Source organism: Biomphalaria glabrata, chromosome 6 (assembly GCF_947242115.1).
Source record: "Biomphalaria glabrata chromosome 6, xgBioGlab47.1, whole genome shotgun sequence".
NCBI classification, from domain to species: domain Eukaryota; kingdom Metazoa; phylum Mollusca; class Gastropoda; family Planorbidae; genus Biomphalaria; species Biomphalaria glabrata.
The window spans coordinates 14015640-14043211 of NC_074716.1; the positions used below are offsets into that span (position 1 = coordinate 14015640).

The 27572-nt window shown below is 38.2% G+C and overlaps 1 protein-coding gene across 3 annotated transcripts in view; it reads right to left on the minus strand.

The window, feature by feature from the left end:
• Positions 1–5683: 5683 nt before the first annotated feature.
• Positions 5684–27572, minus strand: part of LOC106062959 (15-hydroxyprostaglandin dehydrogenase [NAD(+)]-like) — a 38216-nt gene continuing 16327 nt past the window's right edge. For 2 of the 3 annotated variants that reach the window (XM_056033432.1, XM_056033431.1), the window contains exons 2-8: positions 20881–21045; positions 19771–19894; positions 17292–17404; positions 12371–12467; positions 9694–9770; positions 8302–8453; positions 5684–6217 (exon numbers count right to left, since the gene is read on the minus strand). In XM_056033432.1, the coding sequence (XP_055889407.1) occupies positions 6109–6217; positions 8302–8453; positions 9694–9770; positions 12371–12467; positions 17292–17404; positions 19771–19894; positions 20881–20973 (765 nt within the window). In that variant the 5' untranslated portion in view covers positions 20974–21045 and the 3' untranslated portion in view covers positions 5684–6108. Of the gene's footprint in view, positions 6218–8301; positions 8454–9693; positions 9771–12370; positions 12468–17291; positions 17405–19770; positions 19895–20880; positions 21046–21513; positions 21553–27572 lie in introns of those variants that run through there. The other variant, XM_056033430.1, reaches the window with a different exon arrangement.

Genomic DNA, 27572 nt, shown 5'->3' on the forward strand with positions numbered 1-27572 from the left:
GCAGTCTCGTTGTTGAGTTACGAAGTGTGAAGGTTTTGGGTGCAGTCTCGTTGTTGAGTTACATGAGTGTGGAGGTTTTGGGTGCAGTCTTGTTGCTGAGTTTCATGAGTGTGAAGGTTTTGGGTGCAGTCTTCTTGCTGAGTTACATGACCGTGAAGGTTTTGGGTGCAGTCTCGTTGTTGAGTTACATGAGTGTGAAGGTTTTGGGTGCAGTCTCGTTGCTGAGTTACGAAGTGTGAAGGTTTTGGGTGCAGTCTTGTTGTTGAGTTACATGAGTGTGGAGGTTTTGGGTGCAGTCTTGTTGCTGAGTTACATGAGTGTGAAGGTTTTGGGTGCAGTCTGGTTGTTGAGTTACATGAGTGTGGAGGTTTTGGGTGCAGTCTTGTTGCTGAGTTACGAAGTGTGGATGTTTTGGGTGCAGTCTCGTTGTTGAGTTACATGAGTGTGGAGGTTTTGGGTGCAGTCTTGTTGTTGAGTTACATGAGTGTGGAGGTTTTGGGTGCAGTCTTGTTGTTGAGTTACATGAGTGTGGAGGTTTTGGGTGCAGTCTCGTTGTTGAGTTACATGAGCGTGGAGGTTTTGGGTGCAGTCTCGTTGTTGAGTTACATGAGTATGGAGGTTTTGGGTGCAGTCTTGTTGCTGAGTTACGAAGTGTGGAGGTTTTGGGTGCAGTCTTGTTGCTGAGTTACGAAGTGTGGAGGTTTTGGGTGCAGTCTTGTTGCTGAGTTACATGAGTGTGGAGGTTTTGGGTGCAGTCTTGTTGTTGAGTTACATGAGTGTGGAGGTTTTGGGTGCAGTCTTGTTGCTGAGTTACGAAGTGTGGAGGTTTTGGGTGCAGTCTTGTTGCTGAGTTACGAAGTGTGGAGGTTTTGGGTGCAGTCTTGTTGCTGAGTTACATGAGTGTGGAGGTTTTGGGTGCAGTCTTGTTGTTGCGTTACATGAGTGTGGAGGTTTTGGGTGCAGTCTTGTTGCTGAGTTACATGAGTGTGAAGGTTTTGGGTGCAGTCTTGTTGCTGAGTTACGAAGTGTGGATGTTTTGGGTGCAGTCTTGTTGTTGAGTTACATGAGTGTGGAGGTTTTGGGTGCAGTCTTGTTGCTGAGTTACGAAGTGCGGAGGTTTTGGGTGCAGTCTCGTTGTTGAGTTACATGAGTGTGGAGGTTTTGGGTGCAGTCTTGTTGTTGAGTTACATGAGTATGGAGGTTTTTGGTGCAGTCTTGTTGCTGAGTTACGAAGTGTGGAGGTTTTGGGTGCAGTCTCGTTGTTGAGTTACATGAGTGTGGAGGTTTTGGGTGCAGTCTCGTTGTTGAGTTACATTAGTGTGGAGGTTTTAGGTGCAGTCTCGTTGCTGAGTTACATGAGTGTGGAGGTTTTGGGTGCAGTCTTGTTGCTGAGTTACATGAGTGTGGAGGTTTTGGGTGCAGTCTTGTTGTTGAGTTACATGAGTGTTGAGGTTTTGGGTGCAGTCTCGTTGTTGAGTTACATGAGTGTGGAGGTTTTGGGTGCAGTCTGGTTGTTGAGTTACATGAGTGTGGAGGTTTTGGGTGCAGTCTTGTTGCTGAGTTACATGAGTGTGGAGGTTTTGGGTGCAGTCTCGTTGTTGAGTTACATGAGTGTGGAGGTTTTGGGTGCAGTCTCGTTGTTGAGTTACATGAGTGTGGAGGTTTTGGGTGCAGTCTCGTTGTTGAGTTACATGAGTGTGGAGGTTTTGGGTGCAGTCTCGTTGTTGAGTTACGAAGTGTGAAGGTTTTGGGTGCAGTCTCGTTGTTGAGTTACGAAGTGTGGAGGTTTTGGGTGCAGTCTCGTTGTTGAGTTACATGAGTATGGAGGTTTTGGGTGCAGTCTTGTTGCTGAGTTACGAAGTGTGGAGGTTTTGGGTGCAGTCTTGTTGCTGAGTTACGAAGTGTGGAGGTTTTGGGTGCAGTCTTGTTGCTGAGTTACATGAGTGTGGAGGTTTTGGGTGCAGTCTTGTTGTTGAGTTACATGAGTGTGGAGGTTTTGGGTGCAGTCTTGTTGCTGAGTTACGAAGTGTGGAGGTTTTGGGTGCAGTCTTGTTGCTGAGTTACGAAGTGTGGAGGTTTTGGGTGCAGTCTTGTTGCTGAGTTACATGAGTGTGGAGGTTTTGGGTGCAGTCTTGTTGTTGAGTTACATGAGTGTGGAGGTTTTGGGTGCAGTCTTGTTGCTGAGTTACGAAGTGTGGAGGTTTTGGGTGCAGTCTTGTTGCTGAGTTACGAAGTGTGGAGGTTTTGGGTGCAGTCTTGTTGCTGAGTTACATGAGTGTGGAGGTTTTGGGTGCAGTCTTGTTGTTGAGTTACATGAGTGTGGAGGTTTTGGGTGCAGTCTTGTTGCTGAGTTACGAAGTGTGGATGTGTTGGGTGCAGTCTCGTTGTTGAGTTACATGAGTGTGGAGGTTTTGGGTGCAGTCTTGTTGTTGAGTTACATGAGTGTGGATTTTTTGGGTGCAGTCTCGTTGCTGAGTTACGAAGTGTGGATGTTTTGGGTGCAGTCTTGTTGCTGAGTTACGAAGTGTGGATGTTTTGGGTGCAGTCTTGTTGCTGAGTTACATGAGTGTGGAGGTTTTGGGTGCAGTCTTGTTGCTGAGTTACATGAGTGTGAAGGTTTCGGGTTTAGTCTTGTTGCTGAGTTACATGAGTGTGGAGGTTTTGGGTGCAGTCTTGTTGTTGAGTTACGAAGTGTGAAGGTTTTGGGTGCAGTCTTGTTGCTGAGTTTGAAGTGTGGAGGTTTTGGGTGCAGTCTCGTTGTTGAGTTACGAAGTGTGGAGGTTTTGGGTGCAGTCTTGTTGCTGAGTTACGAAGTGTGGAGGTTTTGGTTGCAGTCTCGTTGTTGAGTTACATTAGTGTGGAGGTTTTGGGTGCAGTCTTGTTGCTGAGTTACGAAGTGTGGAGGTTTTGGGTGCAGTCTTTTTGTTGAGTTATGAAGTGTGGAGGTTTTGGGTGCAGTCTCGTTGTTGAGTTACATGAGTGTGGAGGTTTTGGGTGCTGTCTCGTTGTTGAGTTACGAAGTGTGGAGGTTTTGGGTGCAGTCTTGTTGCTGAGTTACATGAGTGTGGAGGTTTTGGGTGCAGTCTTGTTGCTGAGTTACATGAGTGTGGAGGTTTTGGGTGCAGTCTTGTTGCTGAGTTACATGAGTGTGGAGGTTTTGGGTGCAGTCTTGTTGCTGAGTTACGAAGTGTGAAGGTTTTGCGCACAATTAGGTGTTACAAACATTTCATATGTTACATAGATTATACCACTACTGGTTCGTGTAATAGGACCAGCTGGTTATTATAATAAACAAAAACGCTCACCATGAGTTCCGATTAAAAAGATTCGATTGCAGTTTAGATAGATAATTTTTAAAATGTCATTAGTGCAAAAGTTCTTCCCATATTTTACCATAGGGGTAAGCTTCAATTAGATGATTGCTCAATAACACCAGTTATGTCAGGCTCACACTGAACCATATCTGCTAACAATCAACTCATTGAATACATATGAATATAAGCAATGTAATAATAATGATAACAGTAATATATCTCCGTTCCCTGTTATATCCTGACCTCAGTCGGCCTAACAATTCAATAACATACACCTCTCTTCACGCTCATGTCTCTTCTTTTCGTCTTGACAGAGGCAAAGTTGTTCTTGTTGATCAGAACTACGCCAGGTCGTCGCGAAGTGGGCGACTGCTGTCAATCAAAACAAGAACGGAGCGGTACAAAAACTCGTTCGTACCTCACTCGGTCAGACTCTATCACCGCCACCTATTGATCAGGGAACATGAAATGCACCAAGATACCTGTGTGTAGTCGCTGAATGAACTCTTCATGTTGTCTGTTGTATTTATGTGTATGTTTCTGTTGTGTTGTCTTTATATGAGAAACGAGTCCTTGTAATCACAACAAATTTCCGTAAGGATCAATAAAGCAGTCTTAGTCTTAGTCTTAATATTCTAGCTGAAAATATTGAAAGCTGCTTGTATACCTGCCTGGACCAGTTTGAGGGCCGATCCTGAGTTTGTGTTTCCATAATAACTATCTTTCAATATTATCTTTTTTTTTTTCTGTATTACCTTGACCTTTCCCATTTTGCCCCTCACGTCTAGGCACTAGGAAGTACTTCCAGATCCCAATTTAAACTCAGAATATTCATGATTACATACACACACGCGCACACACACATACATATATATTTTTATGTTAAACTAGCCGGACATTACCAGTGGCCTGCGGACCTTAGTTTGTGTTTACTAATCTAGTGGATTGGATTTAGATGTATGTCAAACTAAGCTAATGTTTCTTTCATGTTTTTCTCTTTCGCCACGAAAATAAAAGTAGTTTTGCGAAAATGGGTTTACCCGTTAAGCCGATACATTCATATCTATTAAAATCGAAAGAAGCGATAGATGAATAGGATATAAAGTATAATTAAAACGGGTTTACCCGATTTGTTAAATGAATGGGATTATAAAGTACGTCAGGACATCTAAATTCGCAGATATAAGGAACACATTTATGTAAAAATACTTTTGAAACACAAATTTAAAGATTAATTTTATTAAATAATGAAATCAATAGACATATATTTTGTATTTTCATGTAAAAAAAGATTATCTGTGCAAAGTGTAGTTTTAAAAATTAGATCTAGACCCTTTTGATCTAAACATGGTAAACATGGCCTAGATCCATGAAATAGTAATACTTAATTTTTTTTTAAGGTCTTAAGTTTGTTTTAGGGCTGCAATAAATACGTTACGGTTCCAGTTAGTACTCAAGGAACATTTATGCCAAGTTTTATGACGATTGATCAAACGGTTTTGATTTCTGTGCGGGTCATACATACATACATACATACATACGCCTTACTTTCTACTTTATAGTTTAAGAAGATACAGGCTATGCCGTTGATTTGTTCTCAGGTGTATATTGTTTATTTACACCGTTTTTAACCACTACCAATAAAAATATTTATTGCATCCTGCGATCTCCCACGTAGTAATCGGGCCTGGACCTCCTCCATTTTCCAATGAAGCAAATTTATATGTAAGGAAACAAAGAAAACTATCTAAAAAACAAAAACAATCATAAGACCAGAAGTTATGTTTGCAAGTGAAACCTGGACGCTGAAAAATAAACAACAGAAAATCTGCTCAATACTTGGGAAAGGAAAATCCTTAGGAAAATTTATGGTGCCATACATGAGGAAACCAGATAGAGGATTCGCACTAACGAAGAAATAGACCAGCTCTATGAAGACCCCTCCATAGTGACGGAAATAAAAAGGAACAGATGACGTAGGACAGGTCACTTAGAAAGAATATCAGAAAATAGAGGAGCAAAGATTGTTCTCTTGCAAAAAACCAAAAGGCCGGCGTCCCAACGGCAGACCACGAGCACGGTGGCTTGATGACGTAGAAGCAGATCTGCAAACAGCTAAGAGTGCGGGCTTGGAGACGTAAAGCACAGGACAGATCAGAATGTCAAGATGTGCCAGAGCAGGCTAGAGCCCACCATGGGCAGTAGGGATGGATGGAATGAAACTGGTCACATTGTCACGCTTCCCTTACTTAATTTTGGTCCGCATATTTTAGCATCTGTTACGATGAATTGTATTATATAATTGAATAAATGATATAAGTAGAACTAAACAATTTAGACAATTCTATTCAAGAAATACCACACCAGTATTTATAAATATAACGACAGTTTAATAAGATAAAAATACTGTAAAGGTTACTGTGGTTACGTAGCAAAATATACACATTGACATCATTAAAAATAATTACTTCAAATCATTTGAAACATACTAGTGTATTAACATTTTTGTCCATCAATACCATATTTTTATATGACTAAGTATCACAAATTATTATGTTATGCATAATGGTAGCAACTTTGTATTATTAATGTCCAAAAACAGTTTGTCCAGAAGTAATGTCGTAAAGTGTTTTTTTTTTATAAATATTTATTTTTAAAGAATATCATTTCCATTTAACTATATCTCCCTTTCACCCGAGTTATAAACAAGGGCTGTAATCTATATCTGGAGTGTACGCTTTGACTGTTGCCCCTTGGACTGACGGAAGTCATCTGCTCTGACCTTTCATTATGACTACATGGTATGATACTGTTTTCCTGTTGTCTGGGCAACCTTCAAGATGGCGCCTGTTTTTGTTTGGTCTTCGACTAGCTCATAGAACGCTTCTGCTACAAACTCAGGTCTGAAACATTCAGAGAAAAAAAAACGTCCATGATTATTGATAAATAATGTTACATTGGTACTTATTACGTCATTGTAATGGCAGAAGTTAAATCCGATTACCCAAATACCAAAGTAGGTCAGGTAATATCTGTTTAAGTAAACTAATAACAAGATTTATCTCTATGAAATAAAAAAATAATAATTTTAATCCTCAAGTAGAAATCATCAAATCATGGATCACACACTATAAACGCAAAATTCACAAAAGTAGACTTAGCGTGAAGCTTAAAACTTATTGACTGAGCAGTCTGATTTGTCTTGATCTAGGTTTTCAAAACGAAAGTCCTCTAGGCGGAAATAACATAAAACCTTTTCGAATAAACTCCCTTTATATGTTTCCTATTCTGTGTAGAAACTCGAATCTTTCAGAAGCAAATGAATAATTAGACTTCCTGTTAACACTTCATTTGTGACCTTGACGCATACACCACGTGACAGTAGAGATTTGCTGAAAATTGTTTTAAATCTCAATAACATATCAAGACAATTATGATGACTGGATGGTATTCATGTATCAGCTGTAGTCAGTTCTTGGTGAAAGCGAATCTAACATTGACAAAAATATCACTTTAATTGTATAAACCCAAACTAGAACTACAACTAACCCAAACTAGAACTACAACTAACCCAAACTGTAAGCATGAAGCAGAAATCAAGTGCTCTTTATTATTTACTCCTATTGTTCATATTGAAAGTTGATTATGTATAGCGTCACAATAGCGTGTAGAATCCTTTAGAATTTAGAGCTCATCATATTTTAAAATATTTATTATGGTGTTGTATGCAAACGCGACATGAAGCTTTTCAAAATCGACACTAGCAGCTGGGAAGAGGTGGCACTGGATAGATCCACATGGAGAGCGAGCATAAAGGAAGGGTCTCGGATTGCAGATGCCATACACAACAGAAGCAGAAAGAAGGGTGAAAATACAACGGCGCCTGGTGATTACATATGCCCAACCTGCGATCGCAGCTGTGTATCAAGGATTGGCCTCTTTAGTCACACAAGAAGTTGCAAAGGGAAAAGATCTTCTCTCGAGACGTAAAATGCCACAGTGTTGTTTTAAATAACGAATACAGGTTTAATTAAAAGAAGCAAGACAACAGCGTGTATATTCACTAATGTACACAATATTTATTTAGAAGCTTACAAGAATGGGGCGAAAGGGAGGTAAATCTCATTTTATAGTTTGTAAGTGTTAATGACTGAGTAACATCCCTTAGTTTATATCGTTGGATAGTCTATTAGTACATAAACAGATAGAGGCGTATCTGGTCAAATGTATTAATTAATGTTTATGAATTAAAAATAAAACTCCAGGTGCAATCAGACGAGTTGGAAATGGCCTCTCCCTTTCTTACCTTAGCTAAGCAAGTATTATGGAAGCCTGAATTTCATAGAACGAACAACCAACCAATAACTAAGAAACTCTGACTTAATATTTTATTTCAATTTAAAGTAAAGTGAAGTTTTCTTTTCATACCTTCTGATCTATAGGGCAGATGATGTAAAGGTCGTCTGTTTCTGTGGCCTAAGGTTAACGAGGGTGACTTTTCCCCAACCCAATAGAGCTGAGTAAACTCAGAGGCGATCAAAGAATCCCAGTCTCCACCAGAATTTGAGCTCTACCGCTCAGCCACAGCGCCTCCATATTTCAATATAATCTCTCCTTAAATATCTTAGAATTTAAACTCTTTTTATTGCTAAATCTTTTTTTTTACTCACTTTCCAGTTCGTAGTAAACTAGTTCTTATAGTCTCTTATAGTTGTATGGGAGCCAGGTTCTATACCATTAATACAAGCTGTGGATGTCCCATGCTCTGATATAAATCTTATATTCTTGTATGTTGAAAATGTTATTATCTGTTTTGAGTAGGCTTATAGCTGAATTACTTAAATATAAAACATAAAAGCATATAAAACTTTTTTTGTGATTAAAATTATTTTTATTCAAAAATTAGAACAACTTTGGAAAGGTCAAAGTATAGTACAAGGTGAAAGGTTAGGGTCATCTAAAAAAAATATAAACCTTATGTACTTACGTCATAATGCCAACTTTCTGTTTGATCATTTCCACTATGACTGGAGCATGGATGGAACTTTTGTCGGATAAACCTTTCATCATCTCTGTCTCAGCGAATGCAGGAGCCAACACATTGATGCGGACTCCATTTTGTAAAAGTTCTGGGTTTTTCTGGACAATACATTGACATCATGTAGAATAGAGACCCAACTAGGAAACGTACAACTACTACAAACCAGGAATGCGTCAATATCTGACTTGACCTTTTTTTTTGCCATGTTTTTTTTAATAAGATGCAAACATTCTTTGTTAGTTGATTTATTTCATTTGAGCTAATTGTTTTGTTTTTTACATTCCAAACTTGCCTTTGATCCAACAACAGATCCAAAGAATTGTTGATCTAAAGACCAGTTGATCTAAAGACCAGTTAATCTAAAGACCAGTTGATCTAAAGACCAGTTGATACAAACACCAGTTAAGCTAAAGATCAGTTGATCTAAACACCAATTAATCTAAAGACCAGTTGAGCTCAAGACCAGTTTGTTTGGGTTTTTTTTAGTTTTTTTTTTATTTTTAAAAATTAAATTTTTCGATTTCAGAAAAGAAAAAAGTAGCTATTTGCATCAGAACTTTGAAAGGCCTAAAATATCATGTCGGAATTGTATAATCTTTTCTAGTTCATGAGATCTAAATAGGACGAACGGACAGACAGACAGACCACACAAAACTAATAGCGGCTATTCCCTTTTCGGAGGCCGCCAATGCAAACGTAAAAGAACTGGTTGGTTTTCCTACCAAGACTAAATCTGTACAGAAATAAAGTAGTTAATGAAGTAGTTAATGAAGTAGTTAATGGCTACATTGGTTGCTATGATCATAGAAAAAAAAACAGCAAGCTATAGAGGGACTTTGTAGCCAAATAAATAAAGCAAAAAGCCCAATATATCATTGAAAGGCTTAAAGGCGGATATTTTGACATAAATATGTAAGGAAAACAATTCTGATCAATGAGACTGATTACTTCAATTTGTACGAGTTCCGAGATTTTCAAATATTTAGACAATATCAGAACGAAACATTAAAAATGAATGGATTCCTAACACTGACGTATCCACTCAGCTCAGTTTGAACATGCAAAGAACATTGTTAGTGCTACTACCTAGAGTCGGTTCTTAGGTCATGTATAAAGTTGCAACCAAATACACAGAGGCAAGCGTACAAGCACACACACACACACACACACACAGGCACACACACACACAGGCAGACACACATAGGTACTCATATAGTCACACACACACACAGGCACACATACAGTCACACACACACACATAGGCACACATACAGTCACACACACACACACTCACAGGCACGCACCTACATGTCATATTCAAAACTGTCTGTCACTTACCGCCCAGCACTGAGAGAACGTGATGATTGCACTTTTGGTAGCTCCGTAAACTGGCCCACATGGATTAGGGTTTATACCTACAACACAGACGGATGAACATGATTAGGGTTTATACCTACAACACAGACGGATGAACATGATTAGGGTTTATACCTACAACACAGACGGATTAACATAATTAGGGTTTATACCTACAACACAGACGGATGAACATAATTAGGGTTTATACCTACAACACAGACGGATGAACATAATTAGGGTTTATACCTACAACACAGACGGATTAACATAATTAGGGTTTATACCTACAACACAGACGGATGAACATAATTAGGGTTTATACCTACAACACAGACGGATGAACATGATTAGGGTTTATACCTACAACACAGACGGATTAACATAATTAGGGTTTATACCTACAACACAGACGGATGAACATAATTAGGGTTTATACCTACAACACAGACGGATGAACATAATTAGGGTTTATACCTACAACACAGACGGATTAACATGATTAGGGTTTATACCTACAACACAGACGGATTAACATAATTAGGGTTTATACCTACAACACAGACGGATGAACATAATTAGGGTTTATACCTACAACACAGACGGATGAACATGATTAGGGTTTATACCTACAACACAGACGGATTAACATAATTAGGGTTTATACCTACAACACAGACGGATGAACATAATTAGGGTTTATACCTACAACACAGACGGATTAACATAATTAGGGTTTATACCTACAACACAGACGGATAAACATAATTAGGGTTTATACCTACAACACAGACGGATTAACATAATTAGGGTTTATACCTACAACACAGACGGATTAACATAATTAGTTTTTATACCTACAACACAGACGGATTAACATAATTAGGGTTTATACCTACAACACAGACGGATTAACATAATTAGGGTTACGTATACGACTGGTTGTTGACTTACTTCAAAGATTTGTATTCTATACCAATATGACATTGAGTTTTAAGAGACTTAGAGTCGTGTCTAATAGTTAAGTCTGACTGCTAGAGTACCACAATTGGTTGTATTATTCATCTATATAACGGTGCATTAAGTCTGGTAAACGACTGACAGAAACAATTAGTTGTATGATGCATCTTGACAACAATGTCTTCTGTAAATGTTAGCCGTTACTTTAAAAAAAAAACGACCAAGTGCTAGAGGCTAGACCAAGGTAGGCCTCTAGTAATTGGGTCATAGCTTGAGCTTTATAAAAGAGATCATAGAAGAAGTGTATACATTTGTGGTTTAGTAATGCAGAGACGTTTAGTCAACTAGTCACCTAATGACCCCCATAGTACCAACCATACTTGCTACATTGACCCCATGTTACCGGCCATGCTTGCTACATTGACCCCATGTTACCGACCATACTTGCTCTTGACATTGACCCCAACTTACCGGCCTTACTTGCTCTTGACATTGACCCCAACTTACCGGCCATACTTGCTACATTGACCCCATGTTACCGACCATACTTGCTCTTGACATTGACCCCAACTTACCGGCCATGCTTGCTACATTGACCCCAACTTACCAGCCATGCTTGCTACATTGACCCCATGTTACCGACCATACTTGCTCTTGACATTGACCCCAACTTACCGGCCATACTTGCTCTTGACATTGACCCCAACTTACCGGCCATACTTGCTCTTGACATTGACCCCAACTAACCGGCCATACTTGCTACATTGACCCCATGTTACCGACCATACTTGCTCTTGACATTGACCCCAACTTACCGGCCATGCTTGCTACATTGACCCCAACTTACCGGCCATGCTTGCTACATTGACCCCATGTTACCGACCATACTTGCTCTTGACATTGACCCCAACTTACCGGCCATACTTGCTCTTGACATTGACCCCAACTTACCGGCCATACTTGCTCTTGACATTGACCCCAACTTACCGGCCATACTTGCTACATTGACCCCATGTTACCGACCATACTTGCTCTTGACATTGACCCCAACTTACCGGCCATGCTTGCTACATTGACCCCATGTTACCGACCATACTTGCTCTTGACATTGACCCCAACTTACCGGCCATGCTTGCTACATTGACCCCAACTTACCGGCCATACTTGCTACATTGACCCCATGTTACCGACCATACTTGCTCTTGACATTGACCCCAACTTACCGGCCATACTTGCTACATTGACCCCATGTTACCAACCATACTTGCTCATGACATTGACCCCAAATTACCGGCCATACTTGCTTCATTGACCCCATGTTACCGACCATACTTGCTCTTGACATTGACCCCAACTTACCGGCCATGCTTGCTACATTGACCCCATGTTACCGACCATACTTGCTCTTGACATTGCCCCCAACTTACCGGCCATGCTTGCTACATTGACCCCATGTTACCGACCATGCTTGCTCTTGACATTGCCCCCAACTTACCAGCCATGCTTGCTACATTGACCCCATGTTACCGACCATGCTTGCTCTTGACATTGACCCCAACTTACCGGCCATGCTTGCTACATTGACCCCATGTTACCGACCATGCTTGCTCTTGACATTGACCCCAACTTACCAGCCATGCTTGCTACATTGACCCCATGTTACCGACCATGCTTGCTCTTGACATTGACCCCAACTTACCGGCCATGCTTGCTACATTGACAATGACCCCTCCTTGGCCTCCTTTATCTTTCCTCATGTTGTCCATGGCTAACATTGTCCCTTTGATTGTCCCTTTCTGGGGAGACAAAAAAAGGCAATGAAGTATATCAAACATAACAGAATCTTTTGTTGATTGTAGTTACCCTCCTACCGCTTGAGTTTCAAATATAAGTGCAATCAGATAAGTGCAATCAGATAAGTGCAATCAGATGCGTGCAATCAGATACGTTCAATCAGATGCGTGCAATCAGATAATTGCAATCAGATACGTTCAGTCAGATGCGTGCAATCAGATACGTGAAATCATATAAGTGCAATCAGATAAATACAATCAGATGATAAGTGCAATCAGATAAGTGCAATAAGATAAGTGCAATCAGATAATTTCAATCAGATAATTGCAATCAGATAAGTGCAATCAGATAATTGCAATCAGATAATTGCAATCAGATAAGTGCAATCAGATAATTGCAATCAGATAAGTGCAATCAGATAAGTGCAATCAGATAATTGCAATCAGATAAGTGCAATCAGATAAGTGCAATCAGATACGTGCAATCAGATAAGTGCAATCAGATAAGTGCAATCAGATAATTTCAATCAGATAATTGCAATCAGATAAGTGCAATCAGATAAGTGCAATCAGATAAGTGCAATCAGATACGTGCAATCAGATACGTGCAATCAGATAAGTGCAATCAGATACGTGCAATCAGATAAGTGCAATCAGATAAGTGCAATCAGATAAGTGCAATCAGATAATTTCAATCAGATAATTTCAATCAGATAAGTGCAATCAGATAATTGCAATCAGATAAGTGCAATCAGATAAGTGCAATCAGATAAGTGCAATCAGATAAGTGCAATCAGATACGTGCAATCAGATACGTGAAATCAGATAAGTGCAATCAGATAAGTGCAATCAGATGCGTGCAATCAGATACGTGAAATAAGATAAGTGCAATCAAATAAGTGCAATCAGATAAGTGCAATCAGATACGTGCAATCAGATAAATGCAATCAGATAATTGCAATCAGATACGTGCAATCAGATAAGTGCAATCAGATAATTGCAATCTGATAAGAGCAATCAGATATGTGCAATCAGATATGTGCAATCAGATAAGTGCAATCCAATGAGTTCAGAACCAAAGTGGAACACGACGACCAGGTTGTGGAGGGGGGGGGAGAAGGGGTGATGTAAAATCTGACTGAAATATTTCATTCTTCTAAAATAAATTTTCTGATTCTTCAATGGAACGGGGAAGAGGGGGGGGGGGTACTCAATGCTAGGCTATGTAATTAGGTCAAAGCAAGTCATAATATGCACACAGGAAGTGACTTAAATTGAGGCGCGGGAACAAGAAGCCACATCTGCGTTTGACCCCTTTTCTTGTTGACCTTTGTTTGATATATGCTTGGTGTATATGTATAGGCAGCATTGAAATACATTATTTTTTAATGGGTAACACATTTTAAAAGCACGTTGTGTTCAAATTAAAAGCATAGACAAAGTATCATTCCTTACTTGACTGAAACATATTTCTGCGGACCACGTCGTTTCCTCACCCAACGCAATTTGTTTTGTTTAGACTTTTTAGAGCATCCATCCCAAATTTGTTGTTTTCTTTTTTTTCAAATTTAAAATTTCGATGTCTAACTTTGAATTTTAATAGGCACACTAATACAAACAATTTCGGATAAAAACTAATACACGATAGTGCCCAGGGGCGTAACTAGGGATTTGGGGGCCCGGGGGGATTGACCTCTTTGGGGGCCCCTTACATTTTGACATTCGACATATGACATGAGATAATGTACGCAAAAATATATACGTCCCAAATCCAATTGGTTCAGTATATCAGTAAACTTAACAAAAAGTAATCAAGACTCTTTTAATGAAGAATACCTTTAATTATTAGTTAAATAATGCACAAGTGACAAATCTAAATTGATATCGCTTCACGTCGTGCATTCTGTGCAGCAAAGACATCTATAATATCAACTACATCGATACTTTCTAGTATTTGTGACTTCACTGACATTATAGCCATGATAAGCCTTTCTTGTGTCATTGTGCTCCTGAGATAGCTTTTGATGAACTGGAGCTTTGAGAATGATCTCTCACATGACGTAATGGAAGTGGCCTGAGTTAGCAGTATTCGGAGGAGGTTGCAAAGTTTGAGCACACGTAATTACCATATGAAGCCTGTTTCCTCAATATGTCTATTGGTGATTGTATTACTGGTTTGTTGATGAAAAGTGCTCGTGCATCAATGACATCATTGAAAAAGCGATTTGCCATTTATTTCATCATACAAACAGGAAAAGTAGCACAGTTTGTCATAAGCGGGTCTTCATTTGACAGGTGTCTTGGTTCAAGAAGAAACCCAAAGGTATCCATTTTCTTTCCAACCTCTGAAATGTGCTCTTCATCTCCATTTGAAATCTGTCCAGCACTTCTGTCGCAACACGTTTGAATTGCAGTTCTATTGACAGTCCTACATTATAACTCAACTTCCCATCAAGTCTTTTCTTTCTTCTGGTTGTTTTGATTACAGGGAATCCATAGTATTCACTACCTTTTTTTGCTTTTTCGATGGATTGGTTTTTTCTCAGTTTCTCATCATTTTGCAGAAAGCATGAAAGGGTACTAATTTCTTTAGCAGCTTCCCGTATATGCAGTCCAGACTTTGTAGTTTCTTCTGAACTATATTAATTGGGCGCAAGAGCTTTGACCAGAATTCAAGATAGGCAAAAAATTCTTAATTTTCCACTGCATTAAGAAGATTCTGTGCTAATATTATATGGTATTATGTCATTGTTGGTTGTTTATGTTTTGTGCGCAAGAAAAAGGATTCAGAAAATACAAAAGTGGGAAAGATCCATATCTCGTTATGCTCGAGTATAGAAATACTCCGATAAGTGGACTGCCGTATTCACCATCACAACTGCTAACTAGTAGAAGACTCAGGGAATCATTCCAACTGATCCCAAACTATTGAAACCATCGGTAGCTGAAAATGCAGAGACATTACTCAACGAACGACAGATGAAAAGCAAAGTGAAATACAATGCAAAAGCAAGACTACCTAAAGATTATTCTGTCGGAGAGTTAGTCTAGGTCAAACATGGCAGAAAGCAGTTGACATAAAAAAACATTCAGCACCCAGATCTTACATCATAAAGACAAACGGAAAAACATACAGAAGAAATCAAAGCTTTTTGAATAAGAGTTTCGATGAAGACATCTCTGGGTACTATGATACCGAGGAGACAATGAACTGCAAACTGTTGGAACAAACGAAACAGACAGTTATAGACCAACGTCTAGAGAACTTGTTGGGCCAGTCAAGACTACCAGAAGTGGACGAATTGTTAAAGTTCCTAGTAGACAGGGCCGGCCTTTGCGGTGGCAGTGGGCCCCGCGCTTTCATAGGCCCCGCGCTAATTCTAAGTGTACATTATTAAATTAAACCATTATAATGTATATAAAATAACAGGGTTTTCGTGACCTCCTGATTTTCCAGGGCCTCCAGGAAATCTCATGAAAGGCAAAATATACGATAAAGTCCTGAAATTTTTTTGAATTTATTCAAATCTCCTGAAGAATAGACGAAATTGAAATTTTGGGGTGCCTATAAATAAAAAGTGGCATTGCGAGCTTTCATTTGATAAAAATTTATTGCAAAGACGAAAGTAATCCTATTTTCTAATTAAAAAAAAATAATTTTGACATTATGCTCATCACTACCCAGATTAGGCCCCGCGCGATCCGTTTCGCATAGGGCCCCGCAAATGCTAGGGCGGCCCTGCTAGTAGATATCACTTTTAAGAACTTTAAAAGGAAGGATGTGATAATAACTTCAAAAGGATGTTATAATAACTTCAAAAGGAATGATGTGCTAATATTATATGATATTACGTCATTGTTTGTTGTTTATGTTTTGTGCGAAAGCAAAAGGATTAGATGGAAATACAAATAGAGTTTCCATTGGATTGAGGAACGATGAATAGAAGGGTAATAACTCGAGTGTGAAGTTTAATTCTGAAATTATAGACGCCAAACCCGAATAATGGTCTATTCTAGCATTATTAACAATAACTTTTGGATCTGTTATACTCGATTCTATAAATTTTAATTCCAGTTTAATTAGTGAAGCCATAAAATACTCGTTATTTAGATCTATTATTAGTAAAGGTAACAAGATACCTGGAATTCGCTGTATATCATGCAGTTTTATTCGTGGCAACAAAATTTAAAATGTAAAACTAACTTTAAAAAAAAACTTTGACCTCTGTGGGAAATTTTTTTTTTAAATGTCAACAAAGTCAACGTACTGATAGACCTAGATCTAGGTTTAGTCTTTGTGATAAATGTAATCCATAAATGTTGAAAAAAAAAAGACACCCGTTGACACTATTTGTCAATCAAATATATTAATTTATGTATTTACAATAAATTTTGGACACCCATTTGGGGGCCCCCCCCTAGGTGGGGGCCCGGGGGGATTTTAAAATTCTCCCCCCCCATCCCCCTCCCCTTAGTTACGCCACTGATAGTGCCACCTTTTTATAGGAATGAACAGAGAGAGCAGAATAAAATATTGATTCTCAAAAATGGTGGAGGGAAAATGCATAAGAAATATAAATACAAAATTCAAAATTTTATGAGACGAGGAAACATACGAATTGTTGTTGTATTATTTTAAGAAGTGCACATGCATTTTGTGCACACTGCATTAAACATGTTTTTTTAAATTGAGGTTCTCAGAAGACTTTATTACAACTGATTGTTGTTTCTAGTTGAGAAGAGCATAATAATAAACAAATAAATGAAATACTATTTTTTTTATGTTTTATTTCCTAGGTCATGGCGAAGGGAGATAACTGGACCTACCACATTAATATCGACAGTCAGCTCCCATTTATTTCCCATTTCAAATCCAACACCGGCATTATTCACCACAATGTCTAGGCCACCAAGCGTCGACTTGATCTTCTGAAAGGCATCTGAAATGACGAAGCAAGGTCGTCAGCAACACATTCTAATTGATATTTAAACTCTCAATCTAATTGATATTTAAACTCTCAATCTAACTGATATTTAAATTCTCAATCTAATTGATATTTAAACTCTCAATCTAATTGATATTTAAACTCTCAATCTAACTGATATTTAAACTCTCAATCTAATTGATATTTAAACTCTCAATCTAATTGATATTTAAACTTTCAATCTAATTGATATTTAATTGCTATTTAAACTCTCAATCTAATTGATATTTAAACTCTCAATCTAATTCATATTTAAACTTTCAATCTAATTGATATTTAAACTCTCAATCTAACTGATATTTAAACTCTCAATCGAATTGATATTTAAACTCTCTATCCAATTGATATTTAAACTCTCAATCTAATTGATATTTAAATCTAATTTATATTTAAATGTCATTGATATTTAAATCTAATTGATATTTAAGTGTAATTGATATTAAACTCTAAATCTAATTGATATTTAAACTCTCAATCTAATTGATATTTAAACTATAAATATAATTGAAATGATGTTTCTCATTAAAAAAAACAAAACAAGAATACTATCTGAATAGTGAGCTATGGAGTACTAAGAAAACTTTAGGATGGTCTGGTCACTACATCTGAGCTGCCTGGTTTCATGTTGTCTTGATTCTACTATCACTAAGACTAGACAACCTAATGTCTGCAGACTCACAACCTAATCCAAGGGCTGCAACTCATATAGCACTGACAAGTACAAGCATTCTAATTATGTTCCTTGATTAAAAACAGATCACGAGACAATGACCAAATGTCTTTATTACACACTAGCATTTGAATTTCTGGTCTGTCCGTTTCGTCTGTCTAGTCAAAGTGGGTAAACACTTTTTGACAGAAGTAGGATTGAAACTCACGCCATTCAGGTGCATTCAGACAAAGCCATTGATCGCTCAGCAGGGCTTCTGTTATAGTGAATTATTATTTTTATGTTCAATACAAACAAGAAACATATACCAATAAACTACCGCTTTCATACCAATAAACTACCGCTTTCATGCCAATAAACTACCGCTTTCATACCAATAAACTACCGCTTTCATGCCAATAAACTACCGCTTTCATGCCAATAAACTACCGCTTTCATGCCAATAGACTACCGCTTTCATACCAATAGACTACCGCTTTCATGCCAATAAACTACCGCTTTCATGCCAATAAACTACCGCTTTCATGCCAATAAACTACCGCTTTCATGCCAATAAACTACCGCTTTCATGCCAATAAACTACATGCCAATAAACTACCGCTTTCATGCCAATAAACTACCGTTTTCACCAATAAACTACCGCTTTCATGCCAATAAACTACCGCTTTCATGCCAATAAACTACCGCTTTCATACCAATAAACTACCGCTTTCATGCCAATAAACTACCGCTTTCATGCCAATAAACTACCGCTTTCATGCCAATAATATTAATAATTTCACTAAGGTTAATAAGCATCTTTTTTTTACTTGCGCCTACATTAGTTTGGTTAATGTAAATTAAATAATTATTATTTTATTAGAGTCTTATTAGAGTACATTAAATAAGTTCGGAATCAAATGTTCGGAGTGGCTAGTTATTACTCCAAGGCACTTTTATTTAATGTATATAGGTCACTTAGTGTACGCGTTAATTAGAAATACAAAGATGTCATAATTGGAGACTTTCAAACAGATATAATATATATAGGTCTGTGGGAATAGCATTGCATTTAGAAACTACATTTAGAGTTTTGTTGTTGTTTTGTTGTTGTTGTTTTTGTTGTTGGCCAGTGCTTTAAATCTTATGTAAAGAATATATCGTTATGTATTTTAGAACTATAGTCAGTTTAGTGCATTCATAAAAACAAAAAATATTAAGAATTTCAGCATTCTGCGCTTTTTATTTAGTTGCAACTTTGAGGGTCAATTTATTGTCCTTGACATTTTTTAGTTGTACTTGAATATCTCCAATATTTCCGCTACGAGAATTTTCGATTTGAAAAAAAAAAAAAAAAACTATATACAGAAGAGACGAGCTTAAAGAGAATTGGGGGAGGGGGGTTGGAAGTTGGGCTTAATTTCAAGAACTAGAAATAGGGCTGGGTCTGTACACTAACTGGGTATTTAAAGTTATTGAACTCTTCATGTCATTCTGCATCGTACTTTTAACCACAGTGCGACCCCTCTTGCTAAACTGGTAAAATCTAAAACCAATTGTAGTGCTTCGGTCGAAGTTCAATCAATGGTTGTTATGTTTATCTTAAACATCAACACAAATACTAGCAAACACGCACACGTGCACACACACACACACATACACACACAATTACCAGTGAAATCGGAAGTGCTGGTGACGTCACACTTTTGAAAGACAACACGATTTTTCCCGTATTTCGATTCAAACTCTGCTGCAGTTCTGGAGCCAAGCTCTGCGTTGACATCTGTCAAACCAACCTGGGGACATGAAGTGACACAGTGTACGATGACAAGTCCAATCAAAATAAATATCAATATCCGCGAAGCTAAACTGTCACCGTTAATGACGTCATTTTTACATGCGTTTCTGTTTGGTAAATATTTATTGACTGCAAAGTATAGAGCAGACAACTGCTCACTAGCGTTACTAGAGACTCTACTTAACCTGATTCTAGCTACCTACTTTAAAGAAGGAGGCTTTAAATATTTGTTTTTGAACTGTAAAAGTGTAGGTAGGCGATCAATACATGATTCTTACACAGATCTACATGAGATGTTGTGTTTTGTTTGTTTGTATATCAGTGGACGTCGTATTATCGCTTTGTGAACATGGTATTCAAAATTATTTGTAATTTAAGGTATACTTACATGAAACAGAAACTATATGAATGCGAGAGAGAACAAAAAGGACGTAAAGGAATAAATGTCTTGATAGTTTCATCGTTGTTAGTTAAAAAAATAAACAAGCAATAGAAAAAGAATACTTTTTAACAACAAAGGGAAGGAACCGCTAAGTACTGACATTTATATGAAAATTACGGGGTCTATCTCCCTTACTGCTATATATAGTACTAAATGATTAACTAATTGGTTAATTTTTGGATGGATTCCTGTATTGTTGACTATGAAATAATTTTGTCAAATTTCAACCTGTTCCGAGAAGTGGGAGAAAAAACGTGTCAAAACGTAAATGCAATTATATCTCTATCTCTAATTAAGTAGCATTTATTTCCCTTATTTTGTACATCAAACAAAATAATTAATCACCAACAATTAAAAGTTAATTTTTTTTTGATTGATCCATGTCTTGTCAGGTTTGATTGTGCAAAGTATTAACTTCATCCAACAATGGGAAAAAACATGTTCAAACTTTTTACCAGACACACACTCAGACAGAGATGATATTAGTTTAAAAAAAAAAAAGATGTATAACCATTACAAAAGTATGAAAGATGTTCACTGACCTTGGCGCCATTTTTGAGCAAAATTTCGCAGAAAGCTTTCCCGAGTCCCTGAGCGGCTCCAGTAACCAAGGCAACCTTACCAGTGCAGCTCATGTTGCAACGGTTTCTGGAATGATGTGAATAGACGCCAAGAAGTGCCCGGACCAGGCCGAGTTTGGATGTTGCCTGGAAGAGAAACATAAAAAGATCATGAATTATAATGAATGGCCATGTTCAACAAAGCTTTTCTCAATGCTTATAGAGTCTTTATTTTCATTCTTTGACTCAGTACCCTACATCCAATCACTTTTTACAGAAATACATTTTTTCAAGAAAGGTCATCATTACAATTAAACGTGACCAATCGTGTTAGGGTATCTAGCTAATATCATTCTGAAATTTTTCTGCTTCTGGAATTAAAAATAATATTAATAATTTTTATTTTATTTTCTTTTGGTTTCACCAGCTGTCCATCCCACCAGGTTGCTAAATGATGCGTCACTGAAGGTGACAATCTGAATATGTTCAGGTCTAGCTATAGACAACATTCTAGATCTAGATGTAAACAATCTGTAATGAAAAATAAACAAAACAACACCAACAAACACAGACTTCACCCACAACTTTAGATCTAGATGTTTATTGAATAACAACCTGAAACATCATGATGCTGATGATAGGTAAAGATGTACGCCAACAGTTCTACTTTTTAAATTACCTACTTCATTTCCGCCGTTTTGGACTCGAGATTAAAAAGAATCCTTCACATTATTGATTACCGTCTTATTTGAAAATTATATCTTCGTTGACGAAATAAGATGAAGGCACCCGAGCGGTCAGATGAGAAATCAAATATAGAAAATAAAAAGTAGCTAGTTTTAACCAAGGCCATCCTAAATAGAATATAGTTCAAATCTCTTAAGGGGCGGATGTTACAGTCTTTATACTAAGTTAATGATCACTTGAATCACTTAGCAGTTAACGAACTTTCTTGTTTGAGAACTAAATTAGTTGATGACTGGGTTGTGGAGCTGGTGAGGAGCTACGTACTCATTGAAGTTTTATCTCCCTTTTAAGCAGGACTCTATTAGCGAGATTTGACATAATCCAAGCGCTAGGACAACTTTGTACAAGTGCTCCTTCTTCCCAAGTGTCATTAGAGCATGGGTTGCCTGAATCAGCCAGGAAACCAATGACTTAGTAGATTTGAAGTCTCTCATGAACATGATCGAATAGGATTAGGATGTAGTTTTCTTCTCTTTTGAACTGACGTCTTTACTTTATAAGGTACACTACGAACTTACCCCCACAACACATGTTGGCGCGTTTATCATTTTTAGGTATTTATGAAGCCAAAAAAAAGGTAACAGGGTTATTGTATGTCAAATACAAGCCAAAAAGAAATATATCTACGAATTTGGTCGAAGCGTTTACTTATCAAATCTCAAAGCAATCTAATTCATTTGAATCTGAAATACTTCCTACTTAACGAGGAGTAGTGATTTCCCTTGGTTTTAATCTTAGATAATTATAGCAGCTCTGTCGAAGTCCTGTGTTTAATTATTTGGTCTGTTTATTAAATACAACTTTCAAAAAAAAATCTTTACAAGTTTATTGTTTGTTTCGACCATGAGAAGAGAATAGATCGTTCTCCAATATGGAAAAAAAATTAAGATCATTATTTTAATAGTAGGGATAAATTGTAATCTTGAGCCAAAATGCTGGCCCTTAGATAATCTTAAATATGTTGGTCAGTATCGGTTTACATAGTTGTAAGTTATTTTCACCTGTCAATACATAGCGAAGTGCCGAACAGATTATTCAAGCAAAGAATTAGGTCGACATAAGCACAACGACCTGTCCCGCAGCAAAAGTCCCAAACTCATTAGACTTTGAAGTCTGCACCATAACGTCCATTTTAATGGCATTCTCCTGAACACTTCCAGTTTGAGACCCACGAGTCGCCTTCAAAAAGCTTCACCACTTGGTCAGCAAGTTCTAAAAACATCTGTCAATGCCAAACATCTGTTGCCATATTGGCTACACACATTAATAACAAAGAATAACAAACACCGCCATTTTTATTTATTTTTTATATGTCTTTCGGTCTACATATATATTTTCTATGCAAATAAGATAAACCAAAAAAAACTCGTATCTTAAAATATTATCTTCTGTCTGTATTTATTTTGTTTATTTTCCGGGATATTTACAAACTTCAAAAAAATATAAATCATGTCTTATACAGACGTTACTTCAACAAAGAAGATAATTACGTCAATGCATTTCATGACTGGATGTTGGGATACAGGATAGCACAGAGGGTCGTTTGGGATACAGGATAGCACAGAGGGTCGTTTGGGATACAGGATAGCACAGAGGGTCGTTTGGGATACAGGATAGCACAGAGGGTCGTAAGAAGTTGGTGGGGGATGACGTGAAATAGGGGAAACAGAAAGAAATGTGCTAGAAAATCTGTGGTGAAATATCTGGTGAAAATGTGTGCTGAAATGTATGAGAAATGTTTGGTGAATTATGTGGTGAAATGTTTGGTGAATTATATGGTGAAATGTGTGGTGAACTATGTGGTGAAATGTTTGGTGAATTATGTGGTGAATTTGAGGTGTATATGTGGTGAAATGTGTGGCGAATTATGTGGTGAAATGTGTGGTGAATTATGTGTTGAAATGTTTGGTGAATTATGTGGTGAAATTTTTCGGTGAATTATGTGGTGAAATGTTTGGTGAATTATGTGGTGAAATGTGTGTAATGAAACACTTCACACATCTGAACATTTAACGGAACAATTTCCTTATTTTTTTAGAGAAATTAATTCACATGGTTAATCAGTTCGTTATTTCAGTGTTCGTGGTACACATGTTTGGGCCTCGCGGAACTGTTGGGTTCCGCGGAACACAGTTTGGGAAACACTGATGTAGTTTAATGGATCTACTGAGATGTATGTTCATCATGGCTTGTCACTCTTTTCCTTTTGTTTTTTTCAAAATGTTTTGGTAAGAGAAAAAAACAACAACTCTGCAATCCGATAATATAAGCAATCGTGTCCTAAGTAACTGCCTTGAAATGGAGCTATAAGAGTTGAATGTGTAAGTGGGTCATTGAATTGACAAAGTCAGCCCGTCTTAGGGCAGCAGGAAGAGAACACTTGATGTTCAATGACTTTCATACATCAAAGTCATAGTTGCCCTACTTTCTTTTGGAATAATTCCCATTCTCTTTCTCTGTGACTCTCTCTTTCTCTCTCTCTCTCTCTTGCTCCACTATATTTACAGCTTTCATCACTCCCCCTCTCTGTTCCTCTCTTGTTTTATGGTGCTGTAATGCCCCCCTCTCCATAATGTCAACAAAAGATTGTCTTCAAGTCGGCTAGTCGAGCACCAGTGGATCTCAATCCAGCCCATCCTTGTCATGACACTACACGTAACAACCCTTAGATAGATCTGGCTGAAAAACCTGCTACGATGATAAGCTGAGACCCACTGTTTTACGAGAAGAAATGCGTTCGTCCTCTAGAGTCTAGACATGTCAAGAGTCTGGAAGTTCAAGACTATTTTACAACTATTAGATCATTTTGTTCTCGTTTCAAGAATTAATTCAAAGTGTAACGGTGGCCATCAAGTTTTTTTGGGGGGTGAGTGTATTTATTGGGGGGGGGGGGGAGGAATCACTTTTGAAACAAATATAATCATGATCATAAATTTGTTTTGACATGTTAGTTTAGTGAGTCACAGTAATTGTTGTATTGATGTAGCCCCCAGGCTGCCCACAGTACGGTTCGTGCGAGTCAAAGCGAGACGAGTCGTTACAGTAGGCCTGAAGACTGACCTCTGACATAGCAACGAACTGTTGGTCTCTACTGACCACAGGCTGCCACATCACATGTCTGTTGTCAGGCCTGCTGTAACTATTGGTCTCGTTAATGGCGATTCATGTAGTCCTTAGATGGAATTGATGAAAACCACAGAAGCTATTCACGAAAACTACACAGGTGATTCACGAGAACTACACAGGTGATTCACGAAAACTACACAGGTGATTCACGAAAACTACACAGGTGATTCACGAAAACTACACAGGTGATTCACGAAAACTACACAGGTGATTCACGAAAACTACACAGGTGATTCACGAAAACTACACAGGTGATTCACGAAAACTACACAGGTGATTCACGAAAACTACACAGGTGATTCACGAGAACTACAGAGGTGATTCACGAAAACTACACAGGTGATTCACGAAAACTACACAGGTGATTCACGAAAACTACACAGGTGATTCACGAAAACTACACAGGTGATTCACGAAAACTACAGAGGTGATTCACGAAAACTACACAGGTGATTCACGAAAACTACACAGGTGATTCACGAAAACTACACAGGTGATTCACGAAAACTACAGAGGTGATTCACGAGAACTACAGAGGTGATTCACGAAAACTACAGAGGTGATTCACGAAAACTACAGAGGTGATTCACGAAAACTACACAGGTGATTCACGAAAACTACACAGGTGATTCACGAAAACTACAGAGGTGATTCACGAAAACTACACAGGTGATTCACGAAAACTACAGAGGTGATTCACGAGAACTACACAGGTGATTCACGAAAACTACAGAGGTGATTCACGAAAACTACACAGGTGATTCACGAAAACTACAGAGGCGATTCACGAAAACTACACAGGTGATTCACGAAAACTACACAGGTGATTCACGAAAACTACACAGGTGATTCACGAAAACTACACAGGTGATTCACGAAAACTACACAGGTGATTCACGAAAACTACACAGGTGATTCACGAAAACTACACAGGTGATTCACGAAAACTACAGAGGTGATTCACGAGAACTACAGAGGTGATTCACGAAAACTACACAGGTGATTCACGAGAACTACACAGGTGATTCACGAAAACTACACAGGTGATTCACGAAAACTACAGAGGTGATTCACGAAAACTACAGAGGTGATTCACGAAAACTACAGAGGTGATTCACGAAAACTACACAGGTGATTCACGAAAACTACAGAGGTGATTCACGAGAACTACACAGGTGATTCACGAAAACTACACAGGTGATTCACGAGAACTACACAGGTGATTCACGAGCACTACACAGGTGATTCACGAAAACTACAGAGGTGATTCACGAAAACTACACAGGTGATTCACGAAAACTACACAGGTGATTCACGAAAACTACACAGGTGATTCACGAAAACTACAGAGGTGATTCACGAGAACTACAGAGGTGATTCACGAGAACTACAGAGGTGATTCACGAGAACTACACAGGTGATTCACGAAAACTACAGAGGTGATTCACGAAAACTACAGAGGTGATTCACGAAAACTACACAGGTGATTCACGAAAACTACAGAGGTGATTCACGAGAACTACACAGGTGATTCACGAAAACTACACAGGTGATTCACGAGAACTACACAGGTGATTCACGAGAACTACACAGGTGATTCACGAAAACTACACAGGTGATTCACGAAAACTACACAGGTGATTCACGAAAACTACACAGGTGATTCACGAAAACTACACAGGTGATTCACGAAAACTACACAGGTGATTCACGAAAACTACAGAGGTGATTCACGAGAACTACACAGGTGATTCACGAAAACTACACAGGTGATTCACGAAAACTACAGAGGTGATTCACGAAAACTACAGAGGTGATTCACGAAAACTACACAGGTGATTCACGAAAACTACACAGGTGATTCACGAAAACTACAGAGGTGATTCACGAAAACTACACAGGTGATTCACGAAAACTACAGAGGTGATTCACAAAAACTACACAGGTGATTCACGAAAACTACAGAGGTGATTCACGAAAACTACACAGGTGATTCACGAAAACTACAGAGGCGATTCACGAAAACTACACAGGTGATTCACGAAAACTACACAGGTGATTCACGAAAACTACACAGGTGATTCACGAAAACTACACAGGTGATTCACGAAAACTACACAGGTGATTCACGAAAACTACAGAGGTGATTCACGAAAACTACACAGGTGATTCACGAAAACTACACAGGTGATTCACGAAAACTACAGAGGTGATTCACGAGAACTACAGAGGTGATTCACGAAAACTACACAGGTGATTCACGAGAACTACACAGGTGATTCACGAAAACTACACAGGTGATTCACGAAAACTACAGAGGTGATTCACGAAAACTACAGAGGTGATTCACGAAAACTACAGAGGTGATTCACGAAAACTACACAGGTGATTCACGAAAACTACAGAGGTGATTCACGAGAACTACACAGGTGATTCACGAAAACTACACAGGTGATTCACGAGAACTACACAGGTGATTCACGAGCACTACACAGGTGATTCACGAAAACTACAGAGGTGATTCACGAAAACTACACAGGTGATTCACGAAAACTACACAGGTGATTCACGAAAACTACACAGGTGATTCACGAAAACTACAGAGGTGATTCACGAGAACTACAGAGGTGATTCACGAAAACTACAGAGGTGATTCACGAAAACTACAGAGGTGATTCACGAAAACTACAGAGGTGATTCACGAAAACTACAGAGGTGATTCACGAAAACTACACAGGTGATTCACGAAAACTACAGAGGTGATTCACGAGAACTACACAGGTGATTCACGAAAACTACAC